Source organism: Cherax quadricarinatus, chromosome 4 (assembly GCF_038502225.1).
Source record: "Cherax quadricarinatus isolate ZL_2023a chromosome 4, ASM3850222v1, whole genome shotgun sequence".
Lineage (NCBI taxonomy): Eukaryota > Metazoa > Arthropoda > Malacostraca > Decapoda > Parastacidae > Cherax > Cherax quadricarinatus.
Window position 1 is genome coordinate 49,300,705 of NC_091295.1, and position 14,947 is coordinate 49,315,651.

At 41.7% G+C, this 14,947-nt stretch overlaps 1 protein-coding gene across 5 annotated transcripts in view; it reads left to right on the forward strand.

The window, feature by feature from the left end:
• LOC128684534 (uncharacterized) overlaps window positions 1-14,947 on the forward strand; it is a 315,325-nt gene that overhangs the window by 278,087 nt on the left and 22,291 nt on the right. For all 5 annotated transcript variants that reach the window (XM_053770779.2, XM_070096520.1, XM_070096531.1 and 2 more), the window contains 2 exons: window positions 3,297-3,431; window positions 7,343-7,453. In XM_053770779.2, coding sequence (XP_053626754.2) covers window positions 3,297-3,431; window positions 7,343-7,453 — 246 coding nt within the window. The remainder of the gene's footprint in view (window positions 1-3,296; window positions 3,432-7,342; window positions 7,454-14,947) is intronic.

The window sequence follows — 14,947 nt, forward strand, 5'->3', positions numbered from 1 at the left end:
CATAACACCTTTAATACAAAGTTTTGAAAAAATGATCTTTCTCTTTCCCTTTACAACTTACCACACTAACAGAACTTTTATAGTACAGTTTTTGTTATGCTTCCTTTAACACCCAACTAAAACACTTCAGAGTAGTGCTGTCAAAGAGATTTGTATGTGTATGTACTTGCCTATGTATGTATATATATATATATATATATATATATATATATATATATATATATATATATATATATATATATATATATATATATATATATATATATATATATATATATGTGTGTGTGCAATAAGATCACAGTGAACAGGTGATTTCAAAATATGCAAAGCAACCACTCTGAAAGAATAGAGAAATTCCAAGCGCTTTCGTGACTACTCACATTATCGTAGTTCCTTGATAATGTGAGTAGTCACGAAAGCGCTTGGAATTTCTCTATTCTTTCAGAGTGGTTGTTTTGCATATATATATGTATATATATATATATATACAGTGGACCCCCGGTTAACGATATTTTTTCATTCCAGAAGTATGTTCAGGTGCCAGTTCTGACCGAATTTGTTCCCATAAGGAATATTGAGAAGTAGATTAGTCCATTTCAGACCCCCAAACATACACGTACAAACGCACTTACATAAATACACTTACATAATTGGTCGCATTGGGAGGTAATCGTTATGCGGGGGTCCATTGTATATATATATAACGCTCTTATATGGGTGTGAAGCGTGGGTGATGAATGTTGCAGCGAGGAGAAGGCTGGAGGCAGTGGAGATGTCATATCTGAGGGCAATGTGTGGTGTGAATATAATGCAGAGAATTCGTAGTTTGGAAGTTAGGAGGAGGTGCGGGATTACCAAAACTGTTGTCCACAGGGCTGAGGAAGGGTTGTTGAGGTGGTTCGGACATGTAGAGAGAATGGAGCGAAACAGAATGACTTCAAGAGTGTATCAGTCTGTAGTGGAAGGAAGGCGGGGTAGGGGTCGGCCTAGGAAAGGTTGGAGGGAGGGGGTAAAGGAGGTTTTGTGTGCGAGGGGCTTGGACTTCCAGCAGGCATGCGTGAGCGTGTTTGATAGGAGTGAATGGAGACAAATGGTTTTTAATACTTGATGTGCTGTTGGAGTGTGAGCAAAGTAACATTTATGAAGGGATTCAGGGAAACCGGCAGGCCGGACTTGAGTCCTGGAGATGGGAAGTACAGTGCCTGCACTCTGAAGGAGGGGTGTTAATGTTGCAGTTTAAAAACTGTAGTGTAAAGCACCCTTCTGGCAAGACAGTGATGGAGTGAATGATGGTGAAAGTTTTTCTTTTTCGGGCCACCCTGCCTTGGTGGGAATCGGCCAGTGTGATAATAATAAAAAAAAAAAATATATATAGTATTTGGTTGCAGGGTTTGAGTTTTAGCTCCTGGCCCTGCCTGTGTGCATATTCACCTATATGCAGTACCCACCTGTATGTGGTTGCTGGGGCCAAGTCTTAGCTCTCGCCCTTACCTCTCAACTTGCTACTTGCCAGATTCACTCTCTCCTAGCCTCTTTGGCCCTTTTGTACTTATTCTTAAATCTGTGTGATGATATATATGAGTCCTAGGTAGTAGGTTGGTAGACAGCAACCGCCCAGGGAGGTACTACCGTCCTGCCAAGTGAGTGTAAAACAAAAGCCTGTAATTGTTTTACATGATGGTAGGATTGCTGGTGTCCATTTTTCTGTCTCACAAACACGCAAGGTTTCAGGTACGTCTTGCTACTTCTGCTTACACTTAGGTCACACTACACATATATGTACAAGCATATATATATACACACCCCGCTGGGTTTTCTTCTATTTTCTTAATAGTTCTTGTTCTTGTTTATTTCCTCTTACCTCCATGGGGAAGTGGAACAGAATTCTTCCTCCGTAAGCCATGCGTGTTGTAAGAGGTGACTAAAATGCCAGGAGCAAGGGGCTAGTAACCCCTTCTCCTGTATATATATTAGTAAATGTAAAAGGAGAAACTTTCGTTTTTCCTTTTGCGCCACCCCGCCTCGGTGGGATACGGCCGGTGTGTTAAAAGAAAAAAAAAAGATATGACAAGGTTACTGGATTTTATTTTACTCTTAGCTTAGTCTAATAAGGTAGACTCTTAATCAATAAAGTAAAGAAGAAATGGCATGTTTTAAAAATTATATAGAGATTGTGTGTTGTAATTGTATATGGAAAGTGGACTATTATTTTTATTTTAATCTCTTGAATTGTTAGAGTGTTCATTATAAATTACTGGAAAGTTAGTTATGCATGCACTTCATGAGTTTTTTCCACCAGCTGAGTTTTACAACTATTTTTTTTGGAACTGAAATTTATAATATAGGGAAAATCTACAACTTCTAAATTAATAAAAGGAGATTATTCATCAATAAAATTTATAGATAAGACAGGTGTCAGATGCTCTTGACACAACTCTTAATAGAATAAAATGAATCATCTTCAAAACTAACTATAATATGCACTACATAATTCTCTGGTTTCCAGGGTTCATCCTTTGTCTGGCTCACACATGACTAGCATTGTCCTGCTCTTGAACTGCTCTTCAGCATTACAGAATTATTTAAAAATATATTTCAATGTAATTATGAATTCAAGGAGGTAGGGAGAGGTAAGAGAAAAAGAACACCTCCCTCATCCTTTGGAAAGAGGGCATAATTGAAAAATTAGTACATATAGGGAAGTGGAGAAGAATCCTTCCTCCGTAAGCCATGTGTGTTGTAAAAGGCAACTAAAATGCTGGGAGCAAGGGGCTAGTAACCTCTTCTGTATAAATTACTAAATGTAAAAAGAAGAAACTTTACATTTCTTCATCTTTGGGTCACCGTGCCTCAGTGGGAAACAGCAGTTGTGTTAAAAAATTATTTTTAATGTAAAATGATTGAGTTCATAGGTGATCATCTGACAGAATAAGGTCAGTGCTCAAAACAGCATTATTATAGGCTTATGAGAAATTATGAAGATCACACAGTACATAGATATTTATCATACTTAAGAAGGCTTGTTTTAATCATTACATTATTATAGAATACAAATGACAAGAGATATTATTTATATAATATTTATGTAATAGGATATGTTAGTATGCAAGTGCATGCAAAATATTATTACACAAAACTAAGAATGGCTGGCTCTCCCAAGTACATTTGCCCTTCAGGGCAAAAAAGTGCCATAAAGATAACGATACTCTTTAATTCGGCAAGTACTATATTCAGTGTTTTCAAGAATTAACATAAATCACGTATCTTTAAATTGACCAAGAGTGTTATGTGTTTAGGATTGTGGGGGGCAACAACAGTGGACTGGGGTCTTGGCCATGGCATGCTGCCCTCTACAAGGAAGGTGAATATCAGTGTGGTGCCACACTTATCAACCATCAGTGGCTTGTTTCTGCTGGCCACTGCTTCTATGGGTGAGTCCTCCATGATCACCTCAGTGTTAAATGATCTATCTGGGTTTAATACTTTTTTCATTCCTTCCTTCTGTGGCCTGGTGACTTTTTTTGTTTTTCATTTCAGTAATCAGTCTTAGCAAAGATGGTCAAATACTTTATATTTTAGTCCTTGGAATTTATAGGAATTCTTATTAAGAGATGTTGCAAGAAGAATGAGTATAAAGCCTCATCTTCAGTCACTTTTAATCTGCAACTTAGAAATTGACTTTGGATAATCTTCCAGTCTGTCCTGGACCATTATCAAATTGAGATAGTGATCTAAGATGGACCAAAATGTTGTCTGCTCTTTCCTTTCCAAATTCTGGCCTATATGTGAATTACTCCAACCAGAGTATGTACTGTCACTTTTATTCCTCATTTTTAAACTCAATTTTGTCTCTAGATACGCTTAAGAAATTTATTGTTTCACTTACCTTTTCTCTTCTGAAAATAACTATATTGTCACTATCCTTAATTCTTTGTGTTTTACCATATGCATTTAACATATTCTTCACAAATTTAACAATTAGGCTGTGTTATTCTTCTGCAATTTTTTTTTTTTTTTTTGAAGTTTCTCTTCTCTTCTCTTCTCTTCTTATCATAGTAAATAAACTCATTTCAAGCTCTTTTGTATCCATTATAATTTTTAAATTTATATATTAGGATTCTTTTATTAACTTAATTCTCTCTTTCCTTACAACAGTATTACAGTCCGATTTCTGTTGTATAATTACAGTGGTACCTTGACTTACGAGTGACCGAGCTCGTAACTCAGTTTTCTCATATATCAAATCAATTTTCCTCATTGAAATTAATTGAAATGCCATTACAGGTTCCAGCTTCCAAAAAACCACCCCAGTATTTTTGTTATGGGTTTTTAACCCTTTCAGGGTCCAAGGCCCAAATCTGGAGTCACGCACCAGTGTCCAAGAATTTTCAAAAAAAAAATTTGTTATTTTTTCTTATGAAATCGTAGAGAATCTTTTTGTGAAGGTAATAAAACAAAAAGTACGAAATTTGGTGGAAAATTGACGAAATTATGCTCTCGCGAATTTTGATGTGTCAGCGATATTTACGAATCGGCGATTTTGCCGACTTTGACTCCCATTTTAGGCCAATTACATTATTCCAATCAACCAAATTCTTAGCTATTTCACTAGTATTACTTCTATTCTATCGATTGAGCACAAGAAATCGCCAAGTCAACTGTTTCAACTACAAAATAAAGTGATCGGAAATTGTTAATTTGGCCAATTTAACACAAAGTTCAAAATATTCCAATTTCAAAATAGGGTCCAGAATGAACAATGTAGGCATTCCTGGCACTAAACTAACATTTCCTCTGTTCATTAGTTATGTTTTGAGGCTTTACAAATAAATTCCATTTTGATTTTTTATTCACATAATGAATTTTTATTCACACCAAAAAATAGAAGATTTACTGTTATGCAATACTGTAATAATTGTATAAATATCATCACCATATTTGTGAATGTATATTAGACCCACCAGCTGGCGTGTATTAGACGTGTGAGGTCGTTTGTTTACTCTTGAATATCGGCAAAAATTTAACATTTCTGCTACTTTGAGCTCAGTTTCAAGCCATTTCCGGTGCTAAAACCAATCAAAATCATCTCTATTTCTGTAATATGTCTTCCATTCTATCAAATGAGACCAAGAAATTGCAAATACAACTATAAAAAACATACGAAAAAACACTGCAAAGTTGCTGTTTTAATCGAAAAATCATGATTTCATTTTTTTTCTCTCATTATACACAGTGTGCTGCAGTATCTGTTTTATGTGGTGCACACATACCACATAGATGTATTCTCTCATATCTAGGCCCAAATGTACCACTCACAGTTTATCAGAGTGAGCTGAGCTCATGGCGTAGATCTACGGTTTGGACCCTGAACGTAAAGCCGTAGATCTACGGGACGGACCCTGAAAGGGTTAATAAACAAGAAAAATGTATTTATAAATAAGAAATGTTGTATAAAACATAATAAAAGAGAATGTAAAGAAATAAACTGGTTTTATAAAGTGTAATTACCTTGGAGATCAGAGGACATGAGCTAACAGAAGATGCTGGCAGAGGTGGAGGGTGGTCGCTTTTGCTCGTCATAAACTCAATCGCTTAATTGCTTTACTTACTTGTTACACCGCCGCCACCACTACTGCCGCCGCCGCCGCTGCCACCACCACAACCGCCGCCACCACTACCACCATCTCCTCCTCTTCCTCCTCCTCCTCCTCTACCACCATCACCACCTCTACCACCACCACCACCTCTACCACCACCACCACCTCTACCACCACCACCTCTACCACCACCACCTCTACCACCACCACCTCTACCACCACCACCTCTACCACCACCACCTCTACCATCACCACCTCTACCATCACCACCTCTACCACCACCACCACCACCACCACCTCTATCACCACCACTACCACCACCACCTCTACCACCACCACCTCTACCACCACCACCACTACCACCACCACCACTACCACCACCACCTCTACCACCACCACCACCTGTCACTACCTCTACCACCACCTCTACCACCACCACCTCTACCACCACCTCTACCACCACCACCTCTACCACCACCACCTCTACCACCACCACTACCACCACCACCACCACCTCTACCACCACCACCTCTACCACCACCACCTCTATCACCACCACCACATCTACCACCACCACTACCACCTCTACCACCACCACCACTGCCTCCACCACCACCTCTACCACCACTGCCTCTACCACCACCACCACTACCCATTACCACCACCACCACTATCACCACCAACTCTACCACCACTACCACCTCTACCACCACCACTGCCACCACCACCTCTACCACCACCACCTCTACCACCACCACCTCTACCACCACTACCACCTCTACCACCACTACCACCTCTACCACCACCACCACTGCCACCACCACCTCTACCACCACCACCTCTACCACCACCACCTCTACCACCACTACCACCTCTACCACCTCTACCACCACCACCTCTACCACCACTACCACCTCTACCACCACCACTACCACCACCACTACCACCACCACTACCACCACCACTTCTGCCACCACCACCACTACCACCATCACCTCTACCACCACCACTTCTGCCACCACCACCACTTCTGCCACCACCACCACCACTACCACCACCACCACCACCACCACCACCTCTACCACCACCACCTCTACCACCTCTACCACTTCTGCCACCACCACCACCACCACCACTACCACCACCACCTCTACCACCACCACCTCTACCACTTCTGCCACCACCACCACCACCACTACCACCACCACCTCTACCACCACCACCTCTACCACCTCTACCACTACCAGCACCACTACCACCACCACTTCTGCCACCACCACTTCTGCCACCACCACCACCACTACCACCACCACCTCTACCACTACCAGCACCACTACCACCACCACTACCGCAGATTAGCAAGAGAGATGCTTCCATGGTGAGGTAACCAGTACACTGAACAAGTGATGTGGGATGCTGGGTGGATATTGTGGCGTTCGCTGCGCCAACTAGTGGCAATGTATCTGAAGCTTGCTTGTAACTCGGATTTTGGCTCACAACTCAAAGCAAAAAATTGACTGAGCGATGGCTCGTAACTCGGAAAATCATAAGTTGAGACACTTGTAAGTCAAGGTACCACTGTACTTGGTACCTATTGCATGATGACCTATTGTGTGAGTAACTATTTGTAATTTCGTATTTTTGTGTGTGCGTGTGTTATAACCATAGCTTAGAGTCACCAGAATAGTGAAGTAGGAACTATAACCTGCAGGTGTGATATATCCTAATATTGCCTCCTTATGCAGGGCTACCAACAACTATTGGGTGGCACGGCTGGGAGCTCTGCGACGAGGCACAAAGTTCCCGTCACCCTACGAACAACTTGGACACATCTCTCACATCTTTATACATCCTGAGTAAGTATGTTACTAGTAATAAGAACATACACAATGTCTCTAAGATAACTACAGTATTATACAAATTTTATAAGCAGGATGGGATGCTGGGGATGATACTCCACTGAATACAGCAGTATCTGACAGATGAAAGGGACTCCATCACTGCAAGACAGTGATGGAGTGAATGATGATGAAAGTTTTTCTTTTTTGAGCCACCCTGCTCACTGTTGCACTGTTATCACTGTGGCAGTGATAACACCGGGAGGCAGCTCTGACGAGAACTCACACACACACGACCTTTTAAATCTCTGCACAAAATTCAACTTAAACCAGCAAATAATAGAGCCGACTAGACTGGAGAATACACTAGACCTCATCTTCACTAACAATGATGATCTGATATGAAATGTCACCATATGAAAAACAATATACTCAGATCACAACATAATCGAGGTTCAGACATGTATGTGCGGACCCCCAGACCAACAAAATGAGATTAGTCACGAGGGAGCCTTCACCAAATTCGACTTCAATAACAAAAACATAAAGTGGGACCAAGTAAATCAAGTCCTAAAGAAATAAGTTGGGAAGATAGACTAAGCAACACAGACCCCAACTTATGCCTAGAACAGATTAACTCGGTGGCACTCAATGTATGCTCAAGGCTTATTCCTTTAAGAAAAAGGAGGAGTAGATGTAAAATAGAAAGAGACAGGTGCTCCCTTTACAGGCAATGGAAAAGAATAACAGAGCAGCTAAAGAGGCCAGTATATCTGATATGCGTAGGGAGACACTGGTCAGAGAAATAGCAAACATTGAACTTAAGCTAAAGGAATCTTATAGGAGTCAGAAATTGCGGGAAGAACTAAAAGCCATAAATGAAATCGAAAGAAACCCAAAGTATTTCTTTTCTTATGCCAAATCAAATTCGAGAACAACATCCAGTATTGGGCCCCTACTTAAACAAGATGGGTCCTACACAGATGACAGCAAGGAAATGAGTGAGCTACTCAAGTCCCAATATGACTCAGTTTTTAGCAAGCTGCTAACCATACTGAGAATCGAAGATCAAAATGAATTTTTTAATAGAGAGCCACAGAATTTAGTTAACACAAGCCTATCTGATATTATCCTGATGCCAAATGATTTTGAACATGTGATAAATGACATGCCCATGCACTCTGCCCCAGGGCCAGACTCATGGAACTCCGTGTTCATCAAGAACTGCAAGAAGCCCCTATCATGAGCTTTTACCATCCTATGGAGAGGGAGCATGGACATGGGGGTCGTCCCACAGTTACTAAAAACAACAGACATAGCCCCACTCCACAAAGGGGGCAGTAAAGCAATAGCAAAGAACTACAGACAGATAGCACTAACATCCCATATCATAAAAATCTTTGAAAGGGTCCTAAGAAGCAAGATTGCCACCCATCTAGATACCCATCAGTTACACAACCCAGGGCAACATGGGTTTAGAGCAGGTCACTCCTGTCTGTCTCAGCTACTGGATCACTACGACAAGGTCCTAGATGCACTAGAAGACAAAAAGAATGCAGATGTAATATATACAGACTTTGCAAAAGCCTTCGGCAAGTGTGATAATGGCGTAATAGCACACAAAATGTGTGCTAAAGGAATAACAGGAAAAGTTGGTAAATGGATCTGCAATTTCCTCACAAACAGAACACAAAGAGTAGTAGTCAACAGAGTAAAGTCTGAGGCGGCTACGGTGAAAAGCTCTGTTCCACAAGGCACAGTACTCTCTCCCATCTTGTTTTTCATCCTCATATCTGACATAGACAAGGATGTCAGTCACAGCACTGTGTCTTCCTTTGCAGATGACACCCGAATCTGCATGACACTGTCTTCCATTGCAGACACTGCAAGGCTCCAGGCGGACATCAACCAAATCTTTCAGTGGACTGTAGAAAACAATATGAAGTTCAACGATGAGAAATTTCAATTACTCCGATATGGTAAACATGAGGAAATTAAAACTTCATCAGAGTACAGAACAAATTCCTTCCACAAAATAGAGCGAAAAACCAACGTCAAAGACCTGGGAGTGATCATGTCGGAGGATCTCACCTTCAAGGACCATAACATTGTATCAGTTGCATCTGTTAGAAAAATGATAGGATGGATAATGAGAATCTTCAAAACTAGGGATGCCAAGCCCATGATGACACTCTTCAATCCGCTTGTTCTATCTAGGCTGGAATGTTGCTGCACACTAACAGCACCTTTCAAGGCAGGTGAAATTGCTGACCTAGAAAATGTACATAGAACCTTCACGGCGTGCATAACGGAGATAAAACACCTCAATTACTGGGAGCACTTGAAGTTCCTGAACCTGTACTCCCTGGAACGCAGGCGGGAGAGATACATGATTATACACACCTGGAAAATCCTAGAGGGACTAGTACTGAACTTGCACACGAAAATCACTCACTACGAAAGCAAAAGACTCGGCAGACGATGCAACATCTCCCCAATGAAAAGCAGGGGCGTCACTAGCACGTTAAAGAGACAATACAGTAAGTGTCAGGGGCCCGAGACTGTTCGACTGCCTCCCAGCATACATAAGGGGGATTACCAATAGACCCCTGGCTGTCTTCAAGCAGGCACTGGACAAGCACCTAAAGTCGGTACCTGACCAGCCGGTCTGTGGCTCATACGTTGGATTGCGTGCAGCCAGCAGTAACAGCCTGGTTGATCAGGCTCTGATCCACCAGGAGGCCTGGTCACAGACAGGGCCGCGGGGGCGTTGACCCCCGGAACTCTCTCCAGGTAAACTCCAGGTGGAAGATGGCCAGTGTGTTAATAAAAAATAAATATAAATCACCTTACTCTTATCTGCGCTCACTTCCAACTTTCTACCTTTACACACCCTCCCAAACTCGTCCACTAACCTTAGCAACCTTTCTTTAGAATCCCTCAAAAGCATAGTATCATCAGCAAAAAGTAACTGTGTCAACTCCTAGTTTGTATTTGATTCCCCATAATTTAATCCCACCCATCTCCCCAACACCCTAGCATTTACTTATTTTACAACCCCATCTATAAATATGTTAAACAACCATGGTGACATTACACATCCCTGTCTAAGACTTAATTTTACTGGGAAGTAGTCTCCCTCTCTCCTACACACCCTAACCTGAGCCTCACTATCCTCATTAAAACTCTTTACAACATATAGTAACTTACTACCTATTCCAAACACTTGCAACATCTGTCACATTGCTCCCCTATCCACTCTATCATATGTCTTTTCTAAATCCATAAATGCAGTGAAAACTTCCTTACCTTTATCTGAATACTGTTCATATATATGCTTCAATGTAAACACCTGATCTACATGTCCTCTACCCATTCTAAAGCCTCCTTGCTCATCTACAGTCCTGCTCTCTGTCTTACCTCTAACTCTTTCAGTAATAACCCTACAATACATTGTACCTGGTATACTCAGTAAACTTATTCCTCTATAATTTTTACAATCTCTTATGTCCCCCTTCCCTTTATATAAAGGAATTATACACACTCTCTGCCAATCCCTAGGTACCTTCCCCTCTTTCATACATTCATTAAACAAAAATACCAACCACTCCAACACTATATCCCTCCCTGCTTTCAACATTTCTGTCATGATCCTATCAGTTCTTGCTATGTACATGCATATAATAAAAGAGACTAGTAAACTACCTGGGCAGAATGAAGTGCATCCCAGGAATAGCAAAACTACTTCACATATTACAGACTAACAAGAGATCTTGTAAAGAAGGAAATCTTTATTGCAAGAAGGCCTTTGACATGAAAATTGATGAACATGAAACAGTCATTCAGCAGAACAGATTTCTGGGGTGTAGGAATCATTTTAAAAAAGATGCATAAAGGGTCAATGTATAAGGGTGATCAGCTCTTAAAGGTATACTACCTTGTATGGGTAAGAAGCTCTTGATCCAAGGAATAAATTTCTTTTTATTATATTGTCCCTTTGTATAACCCTTCGAAGAAGGTGCCATGATGCCAGTGAAAGATTCTTGATTCAGAGAGTTGGACCTACCCTCCCTTTCCTTGAATCAATCTGAATGCCTCCTATTCCTCTAAGTGCTGTATGATGCCTACAGGTTTAGCACTCCCCCTGTGAAATACTAAAAGTGTTATTCGGAGAGCTGAGGAGGAGTTGTTGAGGTGGTTTGGTTATTTAGAGAAGATGGAGCAAAATAAGATGATGACTTGGAGGCTGTATAAATGTGTAGTGGAGGGAAGGAGGGATAGGGGCTGTCCTAGGAAAGGATGGAGGGAGGGGGTAAAAGAGGTTTTGCATGCAAGGGGCTTGAACATATGTAGAGCAGGTATGTGTGAGCATGTTAGATAGGAGTGAGAGGAGACGAATGGTTTTTGGGACTTGTACATTGCAGAGTCACTTGTTTGCACAGAACTGCTTAATGGCTCAAATGATGTAGTGGAAGTTTTAGCAGTAAAGATCGAGAACCAAAACCTAGTCATTGTGGTAGTCTACAAGCCTCCGGATGCAACATCCCAGCAATTCCAGGAACAGCTGTTAAAAATTGACCACTGTCTGGAAAATCTTCCAGCTCCTGCACCCAACATCTTGCTCCTGGGGGATTTCAACTTAAGGCACCTAAAATGGAGGAATATAGCAAATAATATTGTTGCAGTAATAACACCAGGAGGCAGCTCTGATGAAAACTCACACTCGCACGAGCTTTTAAATCTCTGCACAAAATTCAATTTAAACCAGCAAATAATAGAGCCTACTAGACTGGAGAATACACTAGACCTCATCTTCACTAACAATGATGATCTGATAAGAAATGTCACCATATCAAAAACAATATATTCAGATCACAACATAATTGAGGTTCAGACATGTATGCGCGGAGCCCCAGACCGACATAATGAGATTAGTCATGAGGGTGCATTCACCAAATTCAACTTCAGTAACAAAAACATAAAGTGGGACCAAGTAAACCAAGTCCTAACCGATATAAGCTGGGAAGATATACTAAGCAACACAGACCCCAACTTATCCCTAGAGCAGATTAACTTGGTGGCACTCGATGTATGCACAAGGCTTATTCCTCTAAGAAAAAGGAAGAGTAGATGTAAAATAGAAAGAGACAGGCGCTCCCTTTACAGGCGATGGAAAAGAATAACAGAGCGGCTAAAAGAGGTCAATATATCTGAAATGCGTAGGGAGACACTGGTCAGAGAAATAGCAAGCATCTAACTTAAGCTAAAGGAATCTAAATAGGAGTCAGGAATCGCGGGAAGAACTAAAAGCCATAAATGAAATCGAAAGAAACCCAAAGTATTTCTTCTCCTATGCCAAATCAAAGCGAGAACAACGTCCAGTATTGGGCCCCTACTTAAACAAGATGGGTCCTACACAGATGACAGCAAGGAAATGAGTGAGCTACTCAAGTCCCAATATGACTCAGTTTTTAGCAAGCCGTTAACCAGACTGAGAGTCGAAGATCAAAATGAATTTTTTATGAGAGAGCCACAGAATTTGGTTAACACAAGCCTATCCGATGTTATCCTGATGCCAAATGACTTTGAACAGGCGATAAGTGACATGCCCATGCACTCTGCCCCAGGGCCAGACTCATGGAACTCCGTGTTCATCAAGAACTGGAGAGGGAGCATGGACACGGGGGTCGTCCCACAGTTACTAAAAACAACAGACATAGCCCCACTCCACAAAGGGGGCAGTAAAGCAACAGCAAAGAACTACAGACCAATAGCACTAACATCCCATATCATAAAAATCTTTGAAAGGGTCCTAAGAAGCAAGAACACCACCCATCTAGAAACCCATCAATTACACAACCCAGGGCAACATGGGTTTACAACAGGTTGCTCCTGTCTGTCTCAACTATTGGATCACTACGACAAGGTCCTAGATGCACTAGAAGACAAAAAAATGCAGATGTAATATATACAGACTTTGCAAAAGCCTTCGACAAGTGTGACCATGGCGTAATAGCGCACAAAATGCGTGCTAAAGGAATAACAGGAAAAGTCGGTCGGTGGATCTATAATTTCCTCACTAACAGAACACAGAGAGTAGTAGTCAACAGAGTAAAGTCCGAGGCAGCTACGGTGAAAAGCTGTTCCACAAGGCACAGTACTCGCTCCCATCTTGTTCCTCATCCTCATATCTGACATAGACAAGGATGTCAGCCACAGCAGATGACACCCGAATCTGCATGACAGTGTCTTCCATTGCAGACACTGCAAGGCTCCAGGCAGACATCAACCAAATCTTTCAGTGGGCTGCAGAAAACAATATGAAGTTCAACGATGAGAAATTTCAATTACTCAGATATGGTAAACACGAGGAAATTAAATCTTCATCAGAGTACAAAACAAATTCTGGCCACAAAATAGAGCGAAACACCAACGTCAAAGACCTGGGAGTGATCATGTCGGAGGATCTCACCTTCAAGGACCATAACATTGTATCAATCGCATCTGCTAGAAAAATGACAGGATGGATAATGAGAACCTTCAAAACTAGGGAGGCCAAGCCTATGATGACACTCTTCAGGTGACTTGTTCTATCTAGGCTGGAATATTGCTGCACACTAACAGCACCTTTCAAGGCAGGTGAAATTGCTGACCTAGAAAATGTACAGAGAACCTTCACGGTGCGCATAACAGAGATAAAACACCTCAATTACTGGGAGTGCTTGAGGTTCCTAAACCTGTATTCCCTGGAACGCAGGCAGGAGAGATACATGATTATATACACCTGGAAAATCCTAGAGGGACTAGTACCGAACTTGCACACGAAAATCACTCACTACGAAAGCAAAAGACTTGGCAGACGATGCAACATCCCCCCAATGAAAAACAGGGGTGTCACTAGCACGTTAAGAGACCATACAATAAGTGTCAGGGACCCGAGACTGTTCAACTGCCTCCCAGCATACATAAGGGGGATTACCAACAGACCCCTGGCAGTCTTCAAGCTGGCACTGGACAAGCACCTAAAGTCGGTTCCTGACCAGCCGGGCTGTGGCTCGTACGTTGGTTTGCGTGCAGCCAGCAGTAACAGCCTGGTTGATCAGGCTCTGATCCACCAGGAGGCCTGGTCACAGACCGGGCCGCGTGGGCGTTGACCCCTGGAACTCTCTCCAGGTAACTCCAGCTGTTGAAGTGTGAGCAGGGTAATATTTTGTGAAGGGATTCAGGGAAACTGGTTAGCCAGACTTGAGTCCTGGAGGTGGAAAGTACAATGCCTACACTTTAAAGGAGGGGTTTGGGATATTTGTTGTTTGGAGTAACATCTGAACTGTCATAACTATGCACCTCTTCAAAGACAGTGAATATGTGTGAATGATGGTGAAAGTGTTTCTTTCTCTTTGGGGTCACCCTGCCTTATTAGGAGACTCCCAGCATGTTGGAAAAAACTCTATACAATAATAAACAATTATGACTTATGATACTGTACATGCATTATGGAATATAAATTTTGAA